General features: G+C 36.5%; 1 protein-coding gene across 8 annotated transcripts in view; it reads left to right on the forward strand.

Annotated features, from left to right (window-relative positions):
* LOC142349505 (epidermal growth factor receptor-like) overlaps positions 1-26,563 on the forward strand; it is a 132,892-nt gene that overhangs the window by 46,952 nt on the left and 59,377 nt on the right. For all 8 annotated transcript variants that reach the window (XM_075401101.1, XM_075401106.1, XM_075401107.1 and 5 more), the window contains exons 6-11: positions 2,987-3,220; positions 6,503-6,642; positions 7,778-7,916; positions 13,902-14,021; positions 19,931-20,066; positions 20,629-20,787. In XM_075401101.1, coding sequence (XP_075257216.1) covers positions 2,987-3,220; positions 6,503-6,642; positions 7,778-7,916; positions 13,902-14,021; positions 19,931-20,066; positions 20,629-20,787 — 928 coding nt within the window. The remainder of the gene's footprint in view (positions 1-2,986; positions 3,221-6,502; positions 6,643-7,777; positions 7,917-13,901; positions 14,022-19,930; positions 20,067-20,628; positions 20,788-26,563) is intronic.

The following is a 26,563-nucleotide window of genomic DNA, read 5'->3' on the forward strand; positions in this document are numbered from 1 at the left end:
TGAAGGCCTTTTGCGAGACAGAATTACTCGTTATGACCATTTTGTAAGCTATATAGCTACATTTTATGAGTTTTGGCACTACATACACAAACACGCAAAATGATACTCATTTATGCAAGTTTTTTTGAGTTTTTTTTTTCAAGTTTTAACGGCTTCAGGTACCAGGGAATCCCCATTAAGGTTTGATAATAGGATACTGTATAGTTTCTGGTAACAATAGATTAGTTTTCAACGTTTTAATGTCTCGAATTTAAGCTTTTTTTTTGATAAAATCTGCAATTTTTTTTAAGGTTTCCTAAAGTTTTTGTCAATATTTGATATTTGTTCATTCTCAAGTGCCAGGAAACCTATTCCACGGTCTGAAAAATGTTGATGCATGGTTGTTAGTTTCAATGGATTTGTTTGCAACAGTTAAACCTTCCAAATTTTAAAAATTTTCTGATAAAGTTTGTTATTTTTTAAGTTTTTTCAAAACATTTGTCTATTATTCAGTTTTTCTTGCCTCAGTAGCCAGATAACCTCATACAGGGTTTGATAGAATGTTATTGATTGGTTGCTAGGGGGCAATTGAATGGTTTTCAACATTTCAAACTAACGATTTTTTTGAAATTTGAAATTTTTTAATAAAAACTATTGCCTATCGAACCAATCAACTTTTCAAGGCACGTACCGAATTGGATTACTGGATAGCTCCTAGAGACACAGAAATGATCCTTAAGATATTAATATCACATTTTTCAGCAACATTTCATTAAAATTTGCAATTGATTTCATTTTACAAAAATTTTTTCGGTCATTTTCGAGTTAACCAATCTTCATGGGCCAATGAATTTTTCCAGGCCTTGTAAATATAATACAGCAGCAATTTCAGAAACAAAATTTGTTTTTGAACATATTTTTGAAATAGGTATATTTAAAGGGATCAAATTTTGCCTTAGGGGCAAAAGCTTCAACGTTTTGGCAATGATTTTATTTTTTGTTTAGTTTGATTGTCTGTTTCTCAATTTTTCGAGATGATTTTGATTGTGTTTTGGATCGCATTGTTAAATTAACCTGCTGTCCCGGTAGAGTACTTCCTGGAAGTTTTTCATTTAATTCTTTGAATAGTTTTTCAGGACTTGTCCTGCTATGTTTTTTAATTCGTTGTCTCCATCGATGATTCTTACGACCTGACTTCTTGGAAGTGACTTTTTCAATGATTTAGTGTCTTCTCCTGCTTTGCAGTTAAAATTGGTGTACGTCATTTTTGCTTTTAGGTCAATTGCGTGACTTACCTACTCAAGAAATGACTTTTGAACTCACTTATGGAACTTCAAATTTAATGAACATTTACTAGTTAATAGTGTGCATCTAAGTAGTGCAAAGTTATATGCCCTAATTCTTGATTATTAGTCTTGAGTTTTTGATTTCGAAGATCAATTTTGAAGAAACTCTTGTAGACCGTATGTGTAATAAAATTGACAGTCCGATGTAACCCAAAAAGTCTAGTGGTCTATTAAAGGACTGTTGGTCCATCTTTCTCTCTTATTCCTTTAGTTGTTTCAATTCATGGGAGGCCACAGGCGTCCATTGCGGCTATTTTCTGGCAATCTGCTGGCTATGATTGTATAAATGGTACTTTTCCTCTAGTAATTCACTGTTACAATTGCTTAAATATTTCAACAGCTAAGACTCGACACTCATCCCTCGCGCTCTTCTACACTCCCCCCAATTCTATCCTACCTTTTGTTTCAGCGCCATTCCCCGACGTTACTTGGTTATCTTTCACAATATTGTGCTGTTGACTCAACCGGCAAAATTAGGTACTGAGAGTCAAATAAATGGATGCCGAAATTGTTTCGAATTTAAGTCCTGGTAACGCAGAGTTCAATAAAACTGAGGCCACACGACTTCGAGATCAACTGGTGCTACGTTTGATGGTTCTGTATATTTTTGCTAATGATGGCTGTCAGTGCCTGTGGTTTTTGTTACTTTGTCGCTTGTTGTGATGATGAAATGGTGTATGCTTTCTGATAAGAAGCAATTTATTTTCAAAAATTTTAATGATCGAATTTTGACCGCTATTGTCGTTTTTAATTTTTGTCAAAAAAAAGTGTGTGTGTGTGTGTGCATTTTATGGAGTATATTTGAACAGTTTCATAAAACTCAAGTTCGAGTTTTAATGATTTTAACATTAAGTTTTTCATGTAAGATCATTAGTTTTTTTTTGAATTTCCAATGCTCCTCTAACGATCAGTCAGATAGTCGTCTCCTCTGTTCTTTTATATATGTAGATTGTAATTCAGTACGGGTCGTTTTACGTTTTTTAAAAAGCTTTTTGATTTTCGGTATTCGTTAATAGGCTATCACTTTTTCGCGTTTGTTCTCTGATATAGCAAGGTCACTGAGTGTAGGATTTAAGATCAGTCTCTCAATGATTTACGCGACAGGTAGTAAAACATTAAATGCAAAGGTTTCAAATCACGAAAACTGAGATAAACCGGTAATGCTCGGACCTTACGACGGTGCATTAAGTAATCAAACTTTTATTAGACTAAATTCTAATTGATATTAGTGTAAAACTTGTTTTCCAAAGTAGACTCTAAAGTCGCTGTATTTGTCTTATCTGATGAGATTGAGGACTAAATAAGAAGGCTTTTTGGTAGTCGGAAAAAGTTTGTTTTTATCTGTATCAATATCATCATAAGTCTGTGTGGTCAACGTCTGCTATTTTCTGAAAATCTGTGATCTGTCTTCCGATTCTCATTTGTGAACTGTCTCCTATGTTGTATGCAATTGTGTGCTTTAATTTGGAGAATTTTTCTACAAACATCACCATGAAAGTTGCTTTGACTATAAACTCATTACTTAATTCATATTTAAGTGGTCGGTAAAACACAGATTGGTGTGTTCAGATCGATGAAAGCTACCATTTCCTGGCTGTTACGCGATTCCAGAACTAGAATCCAAATAGAAAATATCTTAAATATGTAGTGTTGTGATTTAGAAGAGGGAAAGTTGATCTGTGGAGCACATGTGTCCAGCCCCACAACTCTGTCACCAGCATCTGCCCCTCATGCCCTCTCACCCTCACCCAACAACAGAAACATAACGGATTCACCTCCCCTTGTAAACACGACAGTGTACATCAGCTCAGTTATAGATGGAGTTACGGAAGTCTTGGAGCCTGTATGTAAATATGGACACTGCTGGGGGCCTAGAGAAGAAGATTGTCAGAACTGTGAGTCATTTATTTGAAATTATGGTTTTCTCTTATTTGCCTGATTCGAGGTTGCAACACAATGAAGAAATTTGCAAAACGTGTATGACTAGAAAGAAAGAATTTATTTATCCAGTATATCATCAACAACCAACAGTATAATACATTAAGTGTTACCCTGGTTGCATATGTTGTTTATGACTAATATCGTACTTGTGTTGTCATTGAAACATATTGATATTTCCCATTTACTAACCGATATATTATGCGTTGCAGCATTTTGGAGAAGTGCGATTTGTGAGCTCATCATTATAATTAATAGCCGCCCTCATCTTCTCAGCCGGCTATTATAGCGCTCCTATTTTTTAGAATTCAAAGAACTTGAATTGTATTGGGGCGATGTCTTTTTTTTACGACTCGAAGAGGAGTATTGGAGAAGTCCTTTTTTTAAATCAATTTTATTGGAGTGATTTTTGAAGCGGGAAATGAAACGCGTGAAAAAATTTGGAGTGATTTTGGTGCTGAACAAAAGTGAAGAGCGGAGCGAAAAGAGAGTGGTTTTTGTTCATACCGCTGCTTTTGAGAGATCGAGAAATTGATGTGTGAAACAATTTTCTAAGCGAGCGAAATTTTTTTGTTCACTTGCGGCATTTTGAAGCAGTTTTTTTTTTTCATTTATTAATAGCCGCCCTCATCTTCTCAGCTGGCTATTATAGCGCTCCTATTTTTTTTTTACTTCGTCGAATAAAATGTTCCGCTTTACCTCATTTGCCGCCGTTTCAACATTTTGCGTGAAATCTTTTTGACTTGTCTAGGCTAGTTTCTCTCTGCTCTCTCATTCTGCTTAAAGTGATTTTGAACATCAGTTGCTCAGCAAAGCAAGTCAAAATGAACAGAGTTAGTACAAAAATGGATGTCAGAAATAGAAACGGGATAAACCCATAAAGCCCAATTTTAGATGCCCGCTATTTGAACGTCGTTTCTATAAGTCTTATTTACCATCTCTAATGCTTATTGTTATTGATAGTAGCCCCTGTAGCCTCTCTCTAAGAAACAGAAGTATGTTCAACTACGAAATGCCATCAAAACAAATCGGACTTAAAAAAATGTTTTTGTACAAAAATCTTTTTTTTTCAATATCAATCCCAATCATGCTAATTTTAGGCTGGTTTCGGTAGCGGTTTGAAGCTTTTTGGAAATTCATATGAATTTTATGATAGGTTTTTAATGTATTTTGCGTAATAAATTTTGCGTTTTTTTGACGATTATTTTGTTTTACTGGCTCAAATGGGTATTGAAGGAACCCCTTCTACTTGAGCAAATTTATGATAACAATTGGTTGCAGTTTTGTGGGTAAGAATCATTTTTTGTTGAAAAATATGACAAAAAGATTGCGAAAATTGGAACTGTTTTTCTTATTTTTTTTTTGCAGTTTTTCGTTTTTTTTTCTGTTTTTAGCTAAGTTTCTTAGCCTATTATGACTTGTCTATTGTTTTGCGAGCATCTGGATACCCTTTTAACTGAAGGGAAATTTTCTTTGGATTTATATGCTTTTGGAATATTAAAAAATTTAGTAACTTTTTCCAGTTTTTCAGTAAAAGTTGTTTTTAAGAGCTTTTTTCATAATTAGCCTAAAGTATTTTTTTTCAAAATTCACATAAGTGGTTTTTGTAAGTACTAGTTGTTTTGATTGAAGTTATTTTGGCATAGATAGGTTTTTCGGGATCTCAATTTATAACAAAATTTGATCAGATTTTTTATCATATGTTAACAGATTTGATTTTATTGTTTACTTTTTTGTTTCATGGTTTTGTCTCAAGATAATCATAAATTAGTGAAGGTACGTTTTGTTTGATGAGTAGTTGGATGGCATTAAATGGATTTTTACTTCGAGTCGTTTCCGGAATTCTTCAGGCTATGTTTTTTTTAAGATCTATTCACACATTTTCATGATTTTCGAAGTCAAATTGGAGTAGTGATTTTGATCACGCCGAAACAGGAAGTGGAGCAATAAAGCGAGTGGTTTTACGGAGTGAAAGTTTTTCGCTCTAAATTTAAAGCAGAGTGAGAAAGCGTTGTTTGAACAAAAATTCGCTTTCTTGCTAGTAGTTTTTTGTTCACATGCGGCAATTTCACTTTAAATTTTACTGTTTTTTCGATTTTTTGGATCGGATTTTTTTTGTAAATGGTTTGCCATATCCATTCTTAGTCCGTTCTAGGTCTAGTTTTCTGTTTAGTCATAGGCAATTTTTTGAATTCTACGTCAGGACTTGTCCTGCTATGCTTTTTTACTTCGTCGAACTTTTTTTCGCTTTACCATTTTTTGCTCTACCTGTAAGGTCAAATTAATCTCTTTCAAGTCTTTTGCGTGAGTTAATGACTATATTGCATTGTGTCATAAATGGCCTTCAGGTTAAAAGCTTCAAGAGTTTTAGAAATAATTAATTTTTTTTTGTTTAGTTTGATTCTTTTAGGTTCTCACTTTTCGAGATTTTGTCTTTCGTGCTGGGATTGTTCAATTGATCTGCTGGTCAGGTACATTAGGTCTGTTTTTCATTCAATTCCTTGGATTGTATTTCAGGACTTGTCCTGCTATGTTTTTTTACTTCGTCGAACTTTTTTTTGCTTTACCATTTTGCCGCTTTTTCGACATTTTGCGTGAAATCTTTTTGACTTCTCTAGGCTAGTTTCTCTCTTCTCTCATTCTGCTTAAAAGTGAATTTGAACATCAGTTGCTCAGCAAAGCAATTCAAATTGAGCAGAGTCAGTATAAAAAATTGAAGTCAGAAATAGAAACGGGATAAACCCATAAAGCCCAATTTTAGATGCCCGCTATTTGAACTTCGGTCCTATAAGTCTTTAATACCATCTCTTATGCTTATTGGTATTGATAGTAGCCCCTGTGGCCTCTCTCTAAGAAACAGAAGGTTGTTCAACTACGAAATGCCATCAAAATAAATCGGACATAAAAAAATTTTTTTGTAGAAAAATCTTTTTTTTTTCAGTTTCTTCTAATCTTCTATGCTTATTGGAATCAACGGCGGCTATTTTCCGGCAATCTGCCGGGTGTTTTTTAAGGTATCTGGGCTACAAAATATTGGCACTGATTTTGCCAAACAGAACAATGCTGTTGAAAAATGAATCGGGTGACATCCAAAAAGACTGTATGTCGTCGCAGATGCAGGATCAAAAACGCAACATAGTCTAAAAATTTGAGAAATCAGCCTTAGAGTCGGCCTTTGAGCTACTGTCGTCATTCAGAAAGACATTCCTAACATAGGTAATCATATTTTTTGTTTTTAGTAACTCGGCTTGTGTGCAGTCCTAAATGTCAGAAGAAAGGCAGTTCTACCAGTTTGCGTTGCTTTGGACCTCAGGACTCCGAGTGTTGCGATGAAGACTGTGCAGCCGGATGCTGGGGAGACTTCAGATACGAGTGCCACGTAAGAATACTAGAATCAAATTTGTTTCGTTTTGCTCTATTTGCTCTTTTTGTTGCGAACTCGATAACTATACAGCAATATTTTCAAATTACCATAGTGTTTGAAACTTGAATTGAAAAAAAGATAAAATTTGAAATGAGTATCTATCCCTGAATGCTTTTTTTCTTGTTTTGGTGATATTTTTAAGTAGGTGGTTACAACGATCTACTTCTCGGCTCTTTTCCGGACATCTCGGCTATTTTCCGGGCATCTGACGGTTATAATATATTGGTTCTTAATTACCTTTTATCACCTCAATTTGTGGTGCAAAAATAGGCAACGGCTCTAGCTGATAATGCGGCTGGGAGTTTCCATCTTTGATTGGGTTGGATATTCATATGTGTACTGTGGACAGACTATATTCGATTAACAGAGATTCACTGACAGAGCTTTAAGATAATTCGGAATGCGCATGTGCCTGTTTTGAAAGCCTGGAGTGCCAGAATTTACTGTGACTTTCAAGGTTACACGGCTGCTGATGTGACCTCAAAATAAGGGTGTTCCCTAATTTCTTCGGCCCTACCCCCATCCCCCCCCCCCCCCCCCCCGCCGCACTCAGCCAACGCCCCTTCAATTATGCTAAGCTACTCTCCTTAAACCCTAGCTAGGTACTGACAAAGTTAAACTCTCGCAAGTCATTTGAGAGGATTTCGCCCGACCTTAGTCGGTTAAGTTTCTCCTTTTTCTGTTACAATCTCGATGAGCCTCAAGGGTGTCTATTTTCCGGCAATCTGCGGGCTATTTTGCTCTTTTGGTTCAATTTGTTAAGTTTGCGTTCGGGACAAAACGTTCTGATTTGTGCCAGAAAAAGTTTATTTTATGAATTTTTTACTGCTTGCTGCGTTCAATATTCATTTTCTATTGCATTAGCCGGATCTTTTCCGTTTGTACCCCCAAGCTTAGTGGGTGCATATTATTTGCACCCCTCCCCCAGACGCACCTGCCATATATATACTGGCACGTGCTCTGTAAATGGGGGCACATAACGTACTGGGGGGGGGGGGGGGGGGGGGGGGGGCAGAAACGGAAAAGATCCGATTCGCCTGTTGATTGATCAAAAGCTTGATATTGATCGTTTGTCATGTTTCTGATGCAGGCGTGCCGAGTTCTGGAGAATGAGAACGAGTGTGTAACAATGTGTCCAGGCATCAGCTATGATCCCAACTACAAGCTCAACATCGACTCCAAAAAAATCAGATATGCATACCACTACAAGTGTCTCTCCGAGTGTCCAGGTCATTATTTACTGTCAACATAGTTTTGCTACTGTTTTACGTGGCTGAAAAAGGAACCGTGAACACCTGTTGCGTTTCCACTAACATATGTGAAAAATTGGGGTCTTTCCCCCCGGACTACACTAAATTATTTTTTCAGCGCTGAATCATGATAACTTTTGTTCTGAATTTTGGTCTGCCAAGTATCATGATCATGTCAAAAATTAGACTGATCAGAGTAAAAAATCAGGACAACCTAGTTTCTCTGAATTTGTTCTGAACTACATGACAAAATCAGACTGTGGAATTGCTGATCAGAACAAAATTTCAGCCTGAAAAAAAATCTCAGAAAAAAAATTCAGCATGAAAATACTCTGAATTTACTATGAGAATAACGAATAAACAATAAAAATATTCACTTCAATAAAAAATTATTCAGTCCAATTGGAGTTATCATCTCTGGTACTGGCATCGCGGAAAGAAGATCCTGTTGAGATTCAACCACCCCCCACCCCCCCGTGTAGGGCGGGCGGACGGGCGGTGCGGCAGGGGGCGGGCGGGTCGGGCGTATGTATGGGTCGGGGCGGGCGGGTCGGGGCAGCTTCAAACCTTCATTCTTCCTCCTTACTTCGCTAATAAAATTAAATAGTTTCATATTGTATGGAAACCTTGTACTGTTGACCTCCAATGGGAGGGTTTTAGAGACAAGGTTTGAATGAAAATCCTAGGCGCCAGCTCACTCTACTGGACCATCAGGAAGCAAACCAATCCTACGACGAAGTCCCAGTTGGAACGGAATTGCATTGCCATTCCAGGCCTCAGCGTCAACCCCTACGCTAGGAACAAGAAGAAGACTATCCAACATCTTCTTGAAAATACAACTGCCAAGTACGAAGACGTTGCAATTTGGCATGATACTGTGAACAACTCCCTGTCCAAGCATCATTCCAATTACAATCGGCCTTTGTCTCCGAAACAGCTAATCCGGCAACTGGAAAACTATCCCCAGATTAAGTGGGTGGTATTCTGTCCACGGGTTGGAGCACCAAACGTTTTCCAACAACTGTGCTCAAGTCAACTACCCACCTTCAGTGTTCTCCAGTATACTTTTCCTGACATTAAGAAGGTGTCGCCGAAAGTGGTTGAAAAGTATTACGAGCTACATCAACCAGCCTGTCAAGAACTGAAGACTTGGCAGCTATTCCAACAGAAACTACGGTCTCAGAAGGTTGTTGTTTCTGCGAAGCTTAGAAAAAGAGCGAATCGTAAAAGAAGACTGCAATTAGTGAAAAAACTAGTCAAACGATCTCTTCAATCTTGAAGGTATACGCACTTCTGGTGACCTCTGAATTATACAAAGGTATAATTCGTGTTGGTTACGAGGTGTGGCTGCTTTTGAGTTGAATCGTTTTCTAGTCCTCGTCATCTGCCTTAGTTATTGTCTTACATCTACCGTAATTAACGCTTAAGATGAACCCTTGTGTTGTCTGCGAATTGGGTTGCGAGTCGGATACAATACATTGCGAAATTGTGATGTGAAATGCGTTCATGTAGATTGCCTCGGGGTTGTTCCTCAACAAGCATCTACTGGCACTGTTTCGTGGAGATGCACTGCATGTAGCAACTTTTCCCTGCCATCACTGCTTTCGAGGTTAATGGTGAAGATGGACGTCGTAGATCATCTCGCCGCTGATATTGTTAACATAAAAGAGACGTTATCTCAGATAGCTCCGAAAGATCCTTACTTGAATGCGTTATCGAAAGGCTTGGACAAATCAGCGAATGTGTTCAAGCACGTCCCTCGTGACCGGATTGATAGCAATGCCTCAGATAAAAGTGAACGGAAAAAACGCAAGTTAAGAAACCAACAAGTTGATCCCGAACAAAACACTGGTGAATGCTCACATTTAGCAAATGCAGATGTTGGAAATCAACATGAAAGTGCCGGAAGGGTGAAGAAGCATGTAAGACAAGTAGCGGTAGTGAATGGAACGTCATCCACAAGTAGTCAACTGGCTGGAGTGGAATTGAAACAGCGATACAATCCTAGACGACACTATTTTGTCAGCAGGGTTTCGAGTAACGTGGATCAGGATGCTTTAATGAAGTACTGTGAGACAAAAATGTTGAGTCCAATCGCTTGTCGGGAACTGCCAAGCCGAAGAGCAGACGTTAAGTCGTTTCACTTGATACTGCCTGAAGACAAATCGGAGTTGGCGGAACAAAGTGAAACCTGGCCGCAACATGTTATACTGCGTAGATATTTTATGAATGACGAAGCAAGAAGTTGGATAAAAACTCTGAATGCTCCTAGTTCCGAATGACTATTCAAAAGTCCGCAAACTGGGGCAATGTTCAATGCTCAGTCAATTTGCAATAAGATGTCTGGCATTGTAACCTTTTTAACGATTCAACGACCATTGTTTTTATCTGTATCCGAAACTTGGCTGAAAGAAGATACACTGTTCCACACAAATGCTGTTAATTGCATTGGCTATGAATTCACTGGCACTAATCGTCAAGATAAAGGCGGAGGAGTTGGTGTTTTTATCAAGCACTCAATTACATTCAACGTACTGGACTCAGCTGTTACGCCTGATATCGAGTACCACGTTGTGGAACTGATAGTCCGAAATGTAAATCTCTGCGTTTGTACAATTTACCGACCTCCGAAAGGCAGCATACCTGTTTTCTTTACAAGTGTCGATAATTCTTTGTCTACATATGCTATGCAATACAAGAACACGCTCTTTTTGGGTGATTTTAATATCTCACAAAAGCACTCATCGTGGGTACAATTTGAAACACTTATGAATGAGTTAAATTTACAAAACCAGTTTTTGATGCCGACTCACGTCAATGGAAACACTTTAGACCTCGTGTTTTCGAATTTTACAAAGAATTCAAAGTTTCGATTGGATCCAATACTCAAATCCGATCACTTTTGTGTTGTTTGACATTGACATCGATTCACCCCAATCAACTGAAGAGGCTAAAATCCAAGAGTTGGCGGTTTTCAAATGGCGATCAATAGATGAAGATGTTTTTCTCAACGAAGTGGATCGTGACTTAACGAAATCAGTCGAGGCCTACGATGTTCAACTGAAAGATCAGTCTAACGAGATTGTAGAAGACATTTTTAAATTAGTAGAAGATTCAATTTTAACTACACGTGAAAAAACTGTCAAGAAGATCCGTTTTTGGCCGCGAACAGGCAAACCTCGGTACTTCGACGCGGAATGTAATGAAGCAAAACGAAAAAAGAGATCCCTTGAAAGGCGGTTGAAACAGAATCCGAGCAGTTACAACGAGGTCTGCTACGAGTCTCACTTGCAATACTACCATGAGCTACTAACAAGGAAACGTAATGAGTACTTCAAGAGCAACCTTGCGTCAATTAGTATTAAAACAAAGTTCGAAACCTTGAACTCGCTACTAACGCACACACTGCCTGTTTTTCCTTGTCATAATGATCCGCGTGAACTAGCAAACGATTTTAATTTGTTTTACAAGGAAAAAGTGGATGCTATCAATGCAATATTTCCAGACCAGCCCCTCATCCTTCAACCATCTGATCGTACTGGTTGGTCCGAGTTTGATTTAGTTGATGCTAAGACTTTAGAAAATTGCATCATTTCACTTTCAACAGCTTCTGCCTTTCAAGATCCCATGCCTGCCAGCTTGTTCAAGAAACTATGCCTGAGAAAAATTGACGATTTCTTAAATTTAGTTAATTGCTGTCTCGTCAGTGGAGTTTTTCCAAATTGCCTGAAGGAAGGTGTTATATAACCTCTGCATAAATCAGGCAAAGACAAACAATCTTTGGCTAGCTATCGTCCTGTAACTAATCTCAAATGGCTCGGTAAACTCGTTGAAAAAGTTGTCCAGAATCAACTGACAGGACATCTAGATACAACTAGTAAATGGTTGCCAATGCAGTCCGCGTATCGATCCAACCACTCGACTGAAACTGCTCTGATATGGTGCACAAATGCTTTTCTTAGTAAGGTGTCAAAGAAAACGTCTGTCTTAATGATAAGCCTGGATCTCAGTAGCGCTTTTGATACCGTGCAACACGATATTCTGATTAACATCCTGAAGAACTCATTTCAGTTTAGTGGCACCGTAGCAAACTTTTTTGATAGTTACTTACGAAATAGGACGATGAAAGTCTTGATCTCCAATGCTCTCTCTGACAGCATCAAGCAAGAAACTGGAGTACCACAGGGTAGCATCTTGGGACCGATTTTGTTTTTATTATACCTTAGTCCTTTATTTGATAAGCTCGATGAGCTAAAATGCGTGTATCATTTTTATGCTGATGACTCCCAATTTTTCTTTGAAGTAACGGATGGACAACTTGAACCTACTTATGAAGAAATTCTTGGGGAAATTGAACTGTGTTTTACTTCTTTGAAATTGAAGCTCAACAAAGACAAAACAGACATTATTGTATTCAAACATACCTTGAACAGAAGTTTTTCTTTACAGGTTACCCCTTTCGGAGATCCTCTCATTGAAAAGCAACGTATTAAAATACTTGGCTTTCTACTTGATACAAGTCTATCGCTAGAGGATCAGATAAGTTCTGTGAGAAAGAGTTGTTTTTACTACCTGAGGAAACTTTTTTCTTGCCGACAATTCCTAGATAAAGAGCTGAAAATTTTGTTCGTTAGATGCTACGTGTTATCTCGATTAGATTATTGCAACGTACTCTATCTTGGTCTTCCGGAATCAAAATTGAAGAAACTACAGAACGTACAAAATGTTGCAGCTCGTTTTGTTTTCAACCAGCCGCGTTTTTCTCGAACAAGCGAGCTAATGAAGAAATTACACTGGCTTCCGATAAAGCAACGAATCCAATATAAAGCTGGCTGTTTGATGCACAAAGTCAAACATGGAAAACCCCCGACATACCTTAAAGATCTTTTTCAATTGAACTCATCGTCTTCGAATCCATCGCGGCGGGAGCTTTTCGGGTTCCAGCAGTCAAAACAAACTACGAGAAGCGTGCTTTTATGAATAGTGGATGCTACTACTGGAACAGCCTTCCTAGTTATGTTCGCAATGAGTCAAACTACAAATGTTTCAAGACGATGCTCAAAACTCTACTATTTTGTCTAGCCTACTAACTGAACGAACGCACTTTTGAGATTAGAAAAGGTGCTAAAACCATCATCATCATCATCATCTAATGCATACCCCCCCCCCCCCCACACACACACACACACTCTGTATAATCGCTCTTCCATTCCAGGCGCTTCCATTCCGTCTGCGTTGTGGTCGAAAACGTTTCCATCGTTATTCTGGTAACGTGTCCCAACAGGTTGTGACTCAGTTATCATGCAATTTCATCATGGTCAATTTTTTTGCTACAATCGAAAATTTCAATTTAGCATGAATTTGGTCTGATCATGCTAAAAATCAAGTTCTATTCTGTCAAGTACAAAATCATGATTTATAAAGTTTTTCTGAATTTGTCCTGCTCATAAAAACCTGTAAATGGACTGCAAATGTGCTGATTCAGAACTGAATTTCTGAGTTATAATGGGAATGTGAAGATTCAGCGCTGAACTGTCCTGGCACGATAGTCCGGGCCATTATCCCCCCAGCTTAGTGGTCATATAACATATAGCCCCACAATTACCGTGATGGGGTTATACTCTACTTCTTTTTGCACCACAAATGGATTGTGTATCATAATAAAACAATTTTTAATGGTTTTTAAACTTGCCATGAATGGGCATCCAAACAACTTAATGTTCCTATACTCTCTCGTCTCTTCGAAACAAGACAGTTATTTTGTTTGTTTGTTTGTTTTTATTCGGTTGTTTGCTTTTGTAGTTGATGATAGTCGCTTCTGTCATTTTTACTACCCACAGTTTGTCAAGCGAATCAGAATGTATGGCGAAATCTCTCAAAGATATATACCTTGACAGTAAAACCAAACTCAAAACTTTGATATTCCGGATTAAGTTAAAATTATGTAATCTTTTTGCCTTATAGACGGGACGTACATTAACGACCTGGACAGTTTTGGCAAGACTTGTACATCGAAGTGTTCTGCTGATCAGTACTTAGATGGCAACAGATGTGTCCAGTGTGAAAAAGGGCGCTGTGAAAGAGGTTAGTTTCAAATTAAATTAGTACAAACATCTGCGAGCTCAATTGAAGTGCATATAAACTGGCATTTTTCCCATATAAACTGGCATTTTTCCCATATAAACTGGGCGCCAGCGAAGACTTGTACCTCAGATGCATGTCAACCTTTTTTGATACCGTTTCCCATTTTTATGCGAAAATTACCAACTCATGGAAGGAAAGGGGCTGGTAACCAGTTATTAATAGCCGCCGTCAACTGCTATTATTTAGGCGCTCCACTTTTCAGAATGCAAAGATTTGGATTGTATTGGTGCGGTGTCTTTTTTACGACTCAAACAGGAATACTGGCGAAGCGTATTTTTATTAATTGCTCTCAAACGAAGTTTGTATCAATTATATTAGTCCTGTCGGTCTTTTTTATGCAATTTTTCGCTTGACCGATTTTTGTTCTGACCCATTTGACTTTTCGTCCTCAAAAACGGGAAAAACAGGTAGCGCCCAGCGGGCATTAAGTGCTCTTAGAGCCTTTCAGCTCACTGTTTTGGAGAATTATACTTTTGGTGTGAAGGGCTGTTCTTAGAGGTTGAAGACCCCTCCACTGTTGACCCCCCCCCCCACTATTGCCCCACACACCCCCCCCACCTCGCACACTGTTACCCCCACCCCCACTGTTGCCTCACCCAAACCCCCATCAGCACTCGGTGCACCCCCCCCCCCCCCACCCCTTCTAGCTACTGACGAACAACCGCTCGCTAAAAACACGCAAATTTATACCATTTTGCACAATTTTTTTCAAGCTTTTTGAAAATTTTTCACATTTCTGATTTTTACTAGCCCTAGTTGGTGTCAAGGAACATCCTCTAGGGTTTGATAATAGGTTACTGTATAGTTTTTTAGTGGCAATGGAATGGCTTCAACATTTAACATCACGAATTTAGCATTTTTTTTGGACGAAACGTGCAATTTTTTTCAATTTTTTTGACATTTATTTTTCCTTATTTAGGTCTTTCCAGACCCAGAGGCTAGAAAACTCCCTGAGGGGTTTGATTATACGTTATGGACAAATTTTTATTGGTCATGGAATAGTTTTTCGAATTTTTAATGTTACAAATTTTAGCAAGTTTTTGATAAAATTTGCTTTTTAAGTTTTTTTTAAAAATGTTTGTCGTATTTTAGGTTTTTTGATCTCAAGAGCCAAGAAACCAACTCTATGGTTTGAAAATACGTTACTGTGTAATTCCTAGATGTAATGGAGAGTCTTGCAAGATTTTAGCATCATGAATTTTAGCATTTTTTGACAATTTTTGCCTTTTCCATGTTTTTGACATTCTTTATCCAGGTTTTTTTTAGCGTCAAGGGTCAGCAAACCTCCGTTAGAGTTTCATAAAAAGTTACTGAAAAAATTTTCTTGGTCATGGATTAATTTTCAACTTTTTAATATCACAAGGTTTTGCATTTTTTTTGTAAAACTTGCAGTTTTTTAAGTTCTGAGTTTTTTTGTCATTTTTTAGGTTTCTCTAACCTCAAGAGCCACGGAAAGTTCTTTAGAGTTTGCTAATATGTTATTGCATAGTTTTTAGATGTAATGGAATGTTCTTCAAGATTTTGATATCACGAATTTTAGCTTTTTTTTAAAAAAAAATTTATTCATTTATAATTTTGATTTTTTTCCGGCACTACAGGCCCTGGGACCTCATCCAAGGTCTGATAATAAGCTGCTGCATAGTTTATGGAATTGATGGAATGGTGATCAATATTTTTATTACTCCAGTTTTTGTAATTTCCGGAAAATTTTTATCATGTTCCAAGTGTCTGGATCTTTATGAGCCATTGAAATTATTTCAGCTTGAAACAGGGATACTGGATAGTCTCTTGAGACAATGAAATAGTTCTTAAGATATTATCTTGAACTTTAGCAAGGTTATATTTAAATTTTCAATTTTCAAAGTTTTTCATTATGTCCTTTTCTGTGTTTAACGACCATTACTGGCCAACAAAAATTTTTAAGTCTTGGAGATTGGGTACTTGACAGAACTTTCAAGAAAAAAATTGGTTTTAAACTTTTTACTGCCAAGTTGAAAACCTTGTTTTGAAATTTGCCTTTTTCAGTTTATTCTATATGATTTATTTACGAACAAGGCTGGAAAACGACGTTGAAGAGTCGAATCCCATCATGGAATATGTTCCTCTCTGTCGGTTAGGGTTTCTTTCCTTCTTTCTCTTTCACGTTATCTCTCTCTCTCTCTCTCTCTCGCTCTCTCTCTCTCTCTCTCTCTCTCTCTCTCTCTCTTTGTTAATGCCGCGCTTCAGCTGCTGTCATGTGGCGTAATATCATCATCTCTGATCCTCATTAGCAATGAGTTTTAGTAGAAATGTTTTTTTATCATAAATGACTTAACAGGCAAATTTTAGAAAATCATTGTTATTCGCTCTCAGAAGCATTTTGTAGCAAGTATATTAATCCTGTTTGTCTCTTTTAGGATCGTCAGTTGAATGTCGTCAGTTTTTCAGCTATTGTTTTTAACCTTTCGACCATTCAATGTCAATGAGAAGTCAAAATAGTGGCAATCTCAGTCACGCTGGAGTACTAAATGGAGTAGAATATTTCTTTGTTTGGCAGCTTGATTTTTCTCAGATTTCCTTTTAAGTTGGAGTGAGAATTTGTGTTTGAATAAATTCTTTCTTTGATATTGTTTTTTTTTCACGTGCAGCAATTTGACTTCTGCTTTCTGTTTTTTTCCAAGCGTGCTAATAAAATTTTTTTATGTAGTTAAATTGTTCCTTTTGGGATTTGCGTTAATCTCTAAACCGGCGGCTAATGCTTTTTATATTCTAAAACTAATTTTCTTCGAATTTTAGTAATTTTTCAATGTTTGCCAGTATTTTTTATTTCTTATCTTACGACATCGTTAATGGCAGGTCTGATGGGTTACTTATCACATATAAGTAAGTCAAGTTTTTTCCCTTTCTCAGCCGTTTTCTACTCTGCTTCTAACGAATGCTGTTTTCGAAAGAATTTTGGCGAATTTTCAAAATTTGTCTGTATGCTTTGTTCATTTTGTTATCTTATCAATTAAGTCCGTTAAGGGAACGTTTCAGAGGCTGCTACTCCAGCAGAAATTAATCTAATGGATTGCCCGTATTCATACCAGTGGATTTTTATTACCATACCACTAATTTTCACAAAAATGGTGGGTTTTAGATTACAGTTCTGCCCGTTTCTGTTTCTTTTCTTTTAGTTTTGTCGCAATATTAAATCTTATTGCCCATATAGTGATGTGTAGTTCGTTTATTATATAGGTCTCAGTTGGTAGCTATTTTAGATGATTTATATATAAGAAGTAGTTTTGAATCAATTTTTGAATCTTGCCTTTTTTTCCCAAAGTTGTGTTCTATGCTGTTGTATGAATGGTTTCTTTTTTCGAATTGTTTTTTTTGAGGCCACTGTTTTTAAAGGCTTTTTTTAAATAGCCACCCTCATCTTCTCAGCCAGCTGTTATAGCGCTCCTATTTTTTTTACTTCGTCGAATAAAAAAATGTTTCGCTTTACCTCATTTTGCCGCCTTTTCAACATTTTGCGTGAAATCTTTTTGACTTCTCTAGGCTAGTTTTTCTCTTCTCTCATTCTGCTGAAAGTGATAATGAACATCAGTTGCTCAGCAAAGCAATTCAAAATGAACAGAGTCAGTATAAAAAATTGAAATCGGAAGTAGAAACGGGATAAACTCATAAAGCCCAATTTTAGATGCCCGCTATTTGAACGTCTTTTCTATAAGTCTTATTTACCATCTCTAATGCTTATTGTTATTGATGGTAGCCCCTGTAGCCTCTCACTAAAACAGAAGTATGTTCAACCACGAAATGCCATCAAAATAAATCGGACTTAAAAAAATGTTTTTGTACGAAAATCTTTTTTTTTCAATTTCTTCTGTTATTTCAATCCCAATCATGCTTATTGGAATCAACGGCGGCTATTTTCCGGCAATCTGCCGGGTATGTTTGTCAATTTTTGGATTTTGGATTTTTCTTATTCTGAGACATTGATTTCGACATGGTTTTTGTATGGTGTTTGCATTCTAAGGATGCATAGTGTCAATGTTTATATAAATTGTTAATGTCGATGCTTTTTATGACACTTTTTTTTGGAAATTGAGTTTTAAATTATTTTCAAAATTTTTTGTTTACTTTTTTGCGCATTTAATGTATGTTATATGCCTTGTTTAATTCTCTCAAACGAAGTTTGTAGCAATTATATTAGTCCTGGTAGTCTTTTTATAAGGCAATTTTTTGGCTGACCGATTTTTCGTCTGTCCCTTTTGGCTTTTCGTCCTCAAAAACAGGATAAACAGGTGCCAAGCGGGCGGCATTAAGAGCCTTTCAGCTCACTAGTTGCCAAATATGTGATTCACCGAAACTTTTGGAGACCTGTGCTTATGGTGTGAAGGGTGCTTCTTAGAGGTTGAACACAGCCCCCTCTCACTTCACCCCCAATCCTCACCCCTGCACATCGTTGAGGCCTTAAAGGGCCCCGTGCAGCCAAAAACCACCCTCCCATCGTTGCCCCCGCACTGCTGCCCCCGCTGCGCTCACCTCGTGCCACTTCAATTAAGGTAAAGATAGCCTCGCTATACCGTGGCTAGCTACTGATGAAGCCAACCGCTCGCCGGTCGTTTGAGAGCAATTCGCGCGACGTTATTCTTTTGTTTATGTTTGACAAAGTTTTGTTTTGTTGAAAAATGTTGGTGTTTAAGTCATTGGTTTATTCAATTCTTTGGATTTTAATTCAATATTTGTCTCGTTTTGTCATTTGGTGATTTTTTATTACTCTGAAATTATTAAAGCAGTGTAATGGCCATCCGGTTCGAAGCGCGATTTGATTCAAACTACGTTTAGCCATTGGGCTATTAATGAACCTATTTACTGGTTCAATATTTTAGCTTATTGTTTTCATATTTTTAACTCTATTTGTCTTCAAAAAATAATTGAGTTTTAAATGTATTTGCTGTGCACTTTTTGTCTGATTAATTCCATTAATGACCGCTTGTCGGTTGCTGCTGAAGTATAAATTTTCTTTTTAGTCTCCTTAATTGATTCCAGTAATTTTTATAACTTTCACACTATTTGTTTTGAAAAAATAATAGTGGATTTTTGTTCTTCTCGTTTTTGTTTCTTATCTTGTGGTCTAGTTAGTCGTCATTTTTCAGAAACAGTTCTTATTGGCTGTCAAATGCGGCGTCATTTTTATTGTTTTTAGCTTTTTCTGTGATAACTTAGATACCAATTGTTTTTGAAATGTTTTTGTGAATTTCTGAATCTTGCTTCAGTTTTGTGTTAGTCCTTTTCAGTCTAACAGACTTTAAAACGTTTTTGCTCTAAAGTTGTGAGCTATGCTGTGTATTGATTTTTGTGATACGTTTTTTGTTTTTAGTCTACTTTTTTCTAAGATTCTGATTTTTGTCAAATTTGTTTTTTAATTGCTCTCAAACGAAGTTTGTAGCAATTATATTAGTCCTGTCGGTCTTTTTTAATGCGATTTTTCGCTTGACCGATTTTTCGTCTGACCCATTTGACTTTTCGTCCTCAAAAACGGGATAAACAGGTAGCACCCAGCGGGCATTAAGTGCTCTTAGAGCCTTTCAGCTCTGTTTCAGCTCAAACTGTTTGGGAGACTTATACTTGTTTGGGAGTTATGAAAGGCGGTTCTTAGAGGTTGCCCTACACACCATATCAAACCCCTCTCACTTCACCCCCCAATCCCCACCCCTGCACATCGTTCAGGCCGTAAGGGTCCCATGCAGCCAAAAACCGCCCTCCCACCGTAGGCAGACAAATTCTTTGGATTATAGTTCAGGTATCGTCCTGTTACAAGAAGGGGTCTTTTGATGGCTCTATTCGCCTCGGTTTACAAATTTAACCTGAGTGTCTATTTTCAGGATGCGAGATACCAAATTTGGAAGGGAAATGTGACAAGTCAAACCCAATCGTGCCCTTTGAGCATGAGTTGAGTGAAGGGGATCTCTGCACCAAACTGGTCGGCGACTTAATTCTCGGTCATAGCTTTTGGATTGGGTAAGTGACCCAAATGTGAACTTATCGATTAAACTAGGACTACGCGCTAAACTACAATAAATTGAAAATGTTCGGAATTGAAAATTCAGAGAATGATAAGGCATCGACAAAAGACAAGAGTGGTTTATTTTCAATCAAATCCTATGTGGCAGGAAACGAGGATCTTACGATGGTTGTACTCCATGATTAAGTAAATTTGATAGTTGCGTTGAAATACATTTGAACAACTTTGCCTATTTTCATTTGATTAGTAGCAAATTTGGCGCATTCTGTGAGGCAGACCCTATTGGTTCCGTTATCGTTGTGTGACTTTTTTTGTAGAATAACTTAACGCTGTTCCAAAAACGCCAAAATCACTTCTTTCTTCCTAGAAAATTTGTTGAATAAATAGATTTTTCAGCTAAAAAATTTTTGTATTTTGCATCGTTTTTGTATATAAAAACGGAGGCGTTTTTTGAATTGTTGGCTTCTGCTGTGAAACAATAAATTTTGGGCAATTATTTTTCGTTGAGTAACCATAGCTTTAAAATATAAAATTTGGTTTTGGCTCTCTTGATTTCAGTGATCCGTGGTGCGGCATTCGTCCGTTTGACCTGTCCAAGCTGCACTTGTTCAAAAGTGTGCGCGAGATCACAGGACAGTTGAAGGTCACCGCGTCTCCCCTTGTGAACCTCTCCTTTCTGTCCAGCCTAGAGGTCATTGGAGGTCAAGGCCTAACTGGGTAAGTTGTAGCTTAACGCAGTAGTGTTACTCATGTCCTGTTTGTAACTGTTTCTTTCACTGGCGTGGTAAGATTGAAGGGTTTCAAGACTCAACCAGGATTCGGCCTGTATTTGTACTCATCCATCCCGAACGTCTTTACGCTAACTGATCTTTAGATTTGCTGTTCCCAACATTAATTTAGATCAAGTGACTCCATTGATAGTTAAGATGTTACTGGATCGAAAAATGGGAACCTGAAAAAAGCAACTTTAAATCCAACGGTCTCAAAAAGTCCCCCCCCCCCCCTCGGATGTTATTTTAAAATGAACAGAGATAGTAGCTTGCAACTCTGTTCTTTTTGATAAAAATGTAGATTGATTGGTATATTCTTTTATTACTGATTGTGATAAGACTAGTGGATTGGAGCTCTGTTCTTAAATAGAATTTGAATTGGTTCTTCCTTAGTTTATGATTTTGTGTTCTTTGAAGTTAGGAATTTTTCTTAACTTAGGTTGTACATAATGCTCTTGACGCGTGATCCGGTGGTTTAAAAATCAATGAAGACATAAGAAAAAGATAGAGTCCAAAGAAATAAGATACTAACCCGAAGTTCAAAATTTTACAGCAACGGCAGCATTTGATAGTGAATAAAACATATCAATCGAAATTGAACGCGATAAGAAACAAAAAGGGACGAAAAACAACTCGCCTGTCTTTGAAATATTCTGACAAATTCATCCTAATGTCTTGTTTCTCATTGAGACTGTTTATCAACACTTCATTAGAAATCTATTCTAAGTTAGAACAAGCTCTGTAGTCATTGAGTGAAAGATACCAGACAACAAAAAACGCAAATACGAACGGAGCTCAAAAGTCTAATGTTGTTTTATTTTTTTAAAAAATTGTCTCAAAGTCAATTTACAATGAAAACTAAAATCGCTAAACAGGTTAACCTGATTCCACTAGACAGCAACTGGGAGCTATCGTTATTGAAAAGGATATACAAGGCAAAATAAAAAGGATATAAAGGCAACACAAAATTCGATTAGTATTTTGGACTATAAACGAATTCAATGTCATAGAAAACAGAAGCTCTTGAGCTTCTAAATTATATAAAAGTGCTTTGATGGTTCCCCGGAAAGACCAATCGCCCTTTCATATAAGAGGCTTAGTAATAATAACACACAAAAAACATTAACAGTAAATGATGCAGAACTAGAAACAGGCAAAAGGAAAATACAATGTCGAAGCCTCAAAACTATAAATTATCGGATGAAAATTTACATTTTTGTGACTTCCGATTTCCTAATGGTACCTGTCTTAAATAAAAATTTTTGAGAATACAAAAAGCAAAACTCGAAAATTGGCTTGAAGTTTACGAAAACACATTGTCAAAGCCACAAAAATCATAAACTGTTGGCTAATTTGCCATATAAGATCACTTACGCCTCCTTAGAGAGTCCTTTCTTCCCATAATTAATCGTCTTTAATAACCAGACCTCAAATAGAATTAAAAAAATACAGGTCCGAAAGAAATTGAGACCCGAATTTCAAAAGACACCAGTAAGCTGTTCCAAGAAATCATTATATTGGATCAATCATGCCCTTTTTATTGGTCAATCGGACTTTCACTGAAACTATGTGACAAGACGAAATTCAGGTAAACCTGAAGAATATACTTATATTGTCAACGCCATAAAAATTATTCGCCTTAAAGTGCAGTAATCGGTTCAAGCGATAGCATCTATGCAGCATTAGAACACGCTTATCAGCTTTGAGAAAATTGCTGAAACCAAGAGAAAAGCAGCAGTCAAATGCACGTAAAAAAATTCTGAAATCCGAAAGTTTGTGCTAACAAAAATTTCGCTCCCTTTAAAAAATAAAATGTTCAACTAATCAGTCGTTTGCTGACTTAACTATTCTAGCGTTAACGAAATCACTACTTAAATTTGACTTCTCATTGAAGCTAAAAAGTTGGAAAAAAATGTGAAAATAGAAAAAAAATGCTCACCAATTTAATCGGAACTGGTGTGAATGTTGAAAACCATAATGAGACTTATTAACTTCGCTATTGGGTTCGTTATTAACAAAACGATGTCGTCGCTAATATTTACATAATTGAGCGAAAATCTCTAATTTCGGTCGAAAATTACGCTAAAATTGAACAAATTTCTTTAAAATGCCGAATATTCGCAGCAACTTTTAAAACTGAATAACTCCTCGAGAATAATGAATTTCAAAAAAGTCGAGAATTTTATAATGATGCAACTCCTGTATTCTACGTCAAGTATATCGATCGGCTAAAAATGACTCAACAAAGAACTACTAAATGGGGTGGGAACTATAAACCTTGGATAGAAATGCTGGGGTTGAAAAGGGTATGTTTATGTAAAAATAATACGGTCTTCCTGGTTGAGCTGGTTTTGATTGGGTTTGGTGTTTGTTCGTGAAGGTGTTGGTTGATCCGAGTAATAAATAGCTGCTGCCCCATTATCGGATAGAGAGAACGACCAATTGATATTACAACTGAAACTGATGATGATGATGATTCTCTCCCCCGTGTAAATGTGTCTAACTGGTTACCTTGCTCAAATAGTATAAAACGACTAATTAGATTCGGTATGAACAACCTCTGCAACAATGTACGGATTGCCCCGCTGCAAATTGATAACGCAATAAATTAATTTGGCTCTAAAAATTTAGTACCAAAATTTGCATTAGTACCAAAGTTGCTAAAAAAATTTTGGTATGATCAAAATCAAGATTGGACCTGCTCCATTATTGAAATTTTTGATCTTATTTCAACCCACCCCCACCTCAAATAAAGATTAGTCGGCATAAATATATATTCTTCACTTCCCCGCCACCACTGTACATGCTGATTTTACATTGTGTATCATGATACTATATATCAACCCATATTTTATATTGGGGGTCATAAATGGTACTGTCAGCCGAAACCGAACAGATGAGATTTTTTAAATTTCAATGCCCTTTATTGGAGTTCGTTGATCAAAAGTGTTTATTTTGTTCTATTTTGCCCAATGGAGGGAGTGGGAGGGTTCTAAGAAAATCTAAGAAAGAAACAGTTCCAAACTGAGAATGGGTTTTGGTGTTTGGATTCAAAAATGGGCGAATTATTCGTTGAGCTTCCGAAGTGATTTCATTGGTCGGTGTACACTGTTTGAGTTTTTATAGTTCTAAACTACAGTTTCTACAGAAAGGACAATCACTGCCCATCCTTATCATTTTAGATAGATTAACAACGCCTAAAAACTCGCGACGTTTCCTGGCTTTCCTATGAGAATTTATTGCAAAAATTAATAGCAATAATTAGGTACTGAATTGGGTTTATCTATACACTGCTGCTAATGTTATCAACGTAAGCACTGCCCCGTGAAAGTGAAAAGAATGCCAATAGTTTGGGAACCTGTTTCCTTTTCCTCCATCTGTAAAATTGTTTTTACCGTGCTTGGATTGATAGATTAGTGTTACCATGGCTTTATCTGCTCTTAGGTACTGTAGCAACCAATACGTTGCAAAGGGTATACATTTCGCCCAGAACGTACACTTTGAGACTTTTGTGGACAATGGTGACAAAAAAACATAGATTTTATTTTAAAAAATCATAGCCCAAAATACATTTCTATAGTTTAATTACTTAAGAAAAGATTATGAAATTATCTTTTATCAGGAGCTATAGCTATCCTATCGAAAAAAGCGAACTCCGACGCTCATCTTGCAAGATTCTTGCATATGACGCTTATTTTGCAAGATGCAAGATCCGGACGCCTATCTTGCAAGATAGACGTCGATAAATGTTCAAGAAAAAAGTGAAATTTTAAAGTTTCTTTTAAGGTTTCCTTCAATTTCTATCTAAATGAGTTATAAGCTTTCGCTAAAAACAGTGACAAATTCGAGCAAATTTACTTAAGCAAATGTACCTTTTGCAACGTTATGATAATGTTTTAATTGTTCCGACCCCATCATATGGGGGGGAGGAACTATATACTCAAATGGGTTTTTTTTTGTTCAGTGAATTTTCGCCGATCGATATATTCATCGTAGAAACTTATGAGTGGTATCATTAAAAAGCTCGTCCAGCGTAGATTATAGAATTAAAAAGATTTTTTCGAAATTCATTTTTTACAGGGAGTTATCGAGCTCCAAAATTTTGTGATCATTCTGGCGTTTTTGTTCACTTTTACAGTTTTTTTTCACTTTTCCGATAAAAGCATGTGTCATATCATTGAAAAGCCCTTTGAAATAGATTATATAAGTTTTTTTTGAAAAATCCCTGATCAGGTAATATATTTTTTTAGTTATCATATTGACATTTTCGTGGTGTCAAAGTGACCACTTAAGAAAGAATTTTTTTAATTTGTCTGAAAGCTTTTATTGTTAATATTCCAATTGTCTTGTTTTTCAGAAAGAACTCAAAAAATATCTATTTTATTGCCCCAGGTTTTCTTATTAATATTATGCATTGGTTTATGTTACCGCACATCAAAGAAGGGCTTGTCAGAAATTCAGTTTTCAATTATCAGATAAATTACATCCCGTACTGACAATTTCGAGCTCAAAAGATTAATTGGTTGTCGGAATTGTTTCAGAAGCTGGTAGTTCCACTAATTGTTCCGACCCCTCTTGAGGGGGAAGGAACTATATACTCAAACGGGTTTTTTTTTGTTCAGTCAATTTTGGCCGATCGATATATTCATCGTAGAGAGTTGAGACTGGTATCATTAGAAAGCTTGTCCAGAGTAGAATATGGAATTAAAAAGATTTTCCTAATTTTCATTTTTAACAGGGAGTTATCGAGGTTCAAATTTCGAGAAAATAGTGTGAATTCCGTCGAGATTTTATTCACTTTTTCTAGAATTTTTGAATAAAACTTCGCCAATTTTGCTGAAATTTGTTAATTTTTTAAAAAAACGTTGTTGATTCTTATTTGTAAAATAAAAAAACCAAAAGAATATTTTAGACAATTTTTATTTTTTTTTTTGTCAAAAATTCTGGCTAAATATTTCAAAATTAAGACTTTTTCTTCAAAAACAGCACGAAATAAGTTTCTTTAGTCCATTTTGATTAAATTTACAGGAAGTACACCACTAACACAGACACCACTAACACAATTTTTGTAGACTCAAAAGGGGGCTTTTTTACATCAAATTCGTTTGAGAGTGCTCTGTAATTAAAACTTCGCCGTTTTTTGCTAAAGTTATTCGTTGATTATCAAAAACGCAGCATCTATTTTTGATTTTTTAACTAACAAAAAATCAATATGTATGACATTCGAACAATTAAGTGTTCTTAAAGAAAAAACAGCATTAGCAGGGTCAGTTTTGGACCAATCTTGGACTGGTATAATCCAAAATAATTCGGATTGTAAGCAGTCGGTCTTTTTTATTAAAAAAAATTCGATCTCTTCTACAATAATTAAATAACAGAATATTTCAAAACAACTCACTAATGATAGTTCCAGTTGGGTTCTTAATTAGTTCCACATTATTGTATCTAGTTGATTACTTGAAAACTTATGGTCGTTTTGAATTTTAAAAGTATTTGATTTTCAAATAAAAATTGTCTTATTGAACTTTTGCCTCTATTTTTCTCTTTCTTTGGTCATTTTGTAGCTGATTGTTCGCAATGAAAGAATGCTTCTTCTTTCTATTAAAATCAACTTCAATCTTATTGCGGCTTTATGCTATAAGTTATGGCTACTGGCTTTGATACAATTAGATTTAAAACTTTCTTAATTTTTAGGTATTTGCCCATTTTTCACGTTTTCTAGT

Source organism: Convolutriloba macropyga, chromosome 11 (assembly GCF_964194025.1).
Source record: "Convolutriloba macropyga chromosome 11, txConMacr16.3, whole genome shotgun sequence".
NCBI classification, from domain to species: Eukaryota; Metazoa; Xenacoelomorpha; order Acoela; family Convolutidae; genus Convolutriloba; species Convolutriloba macropyga.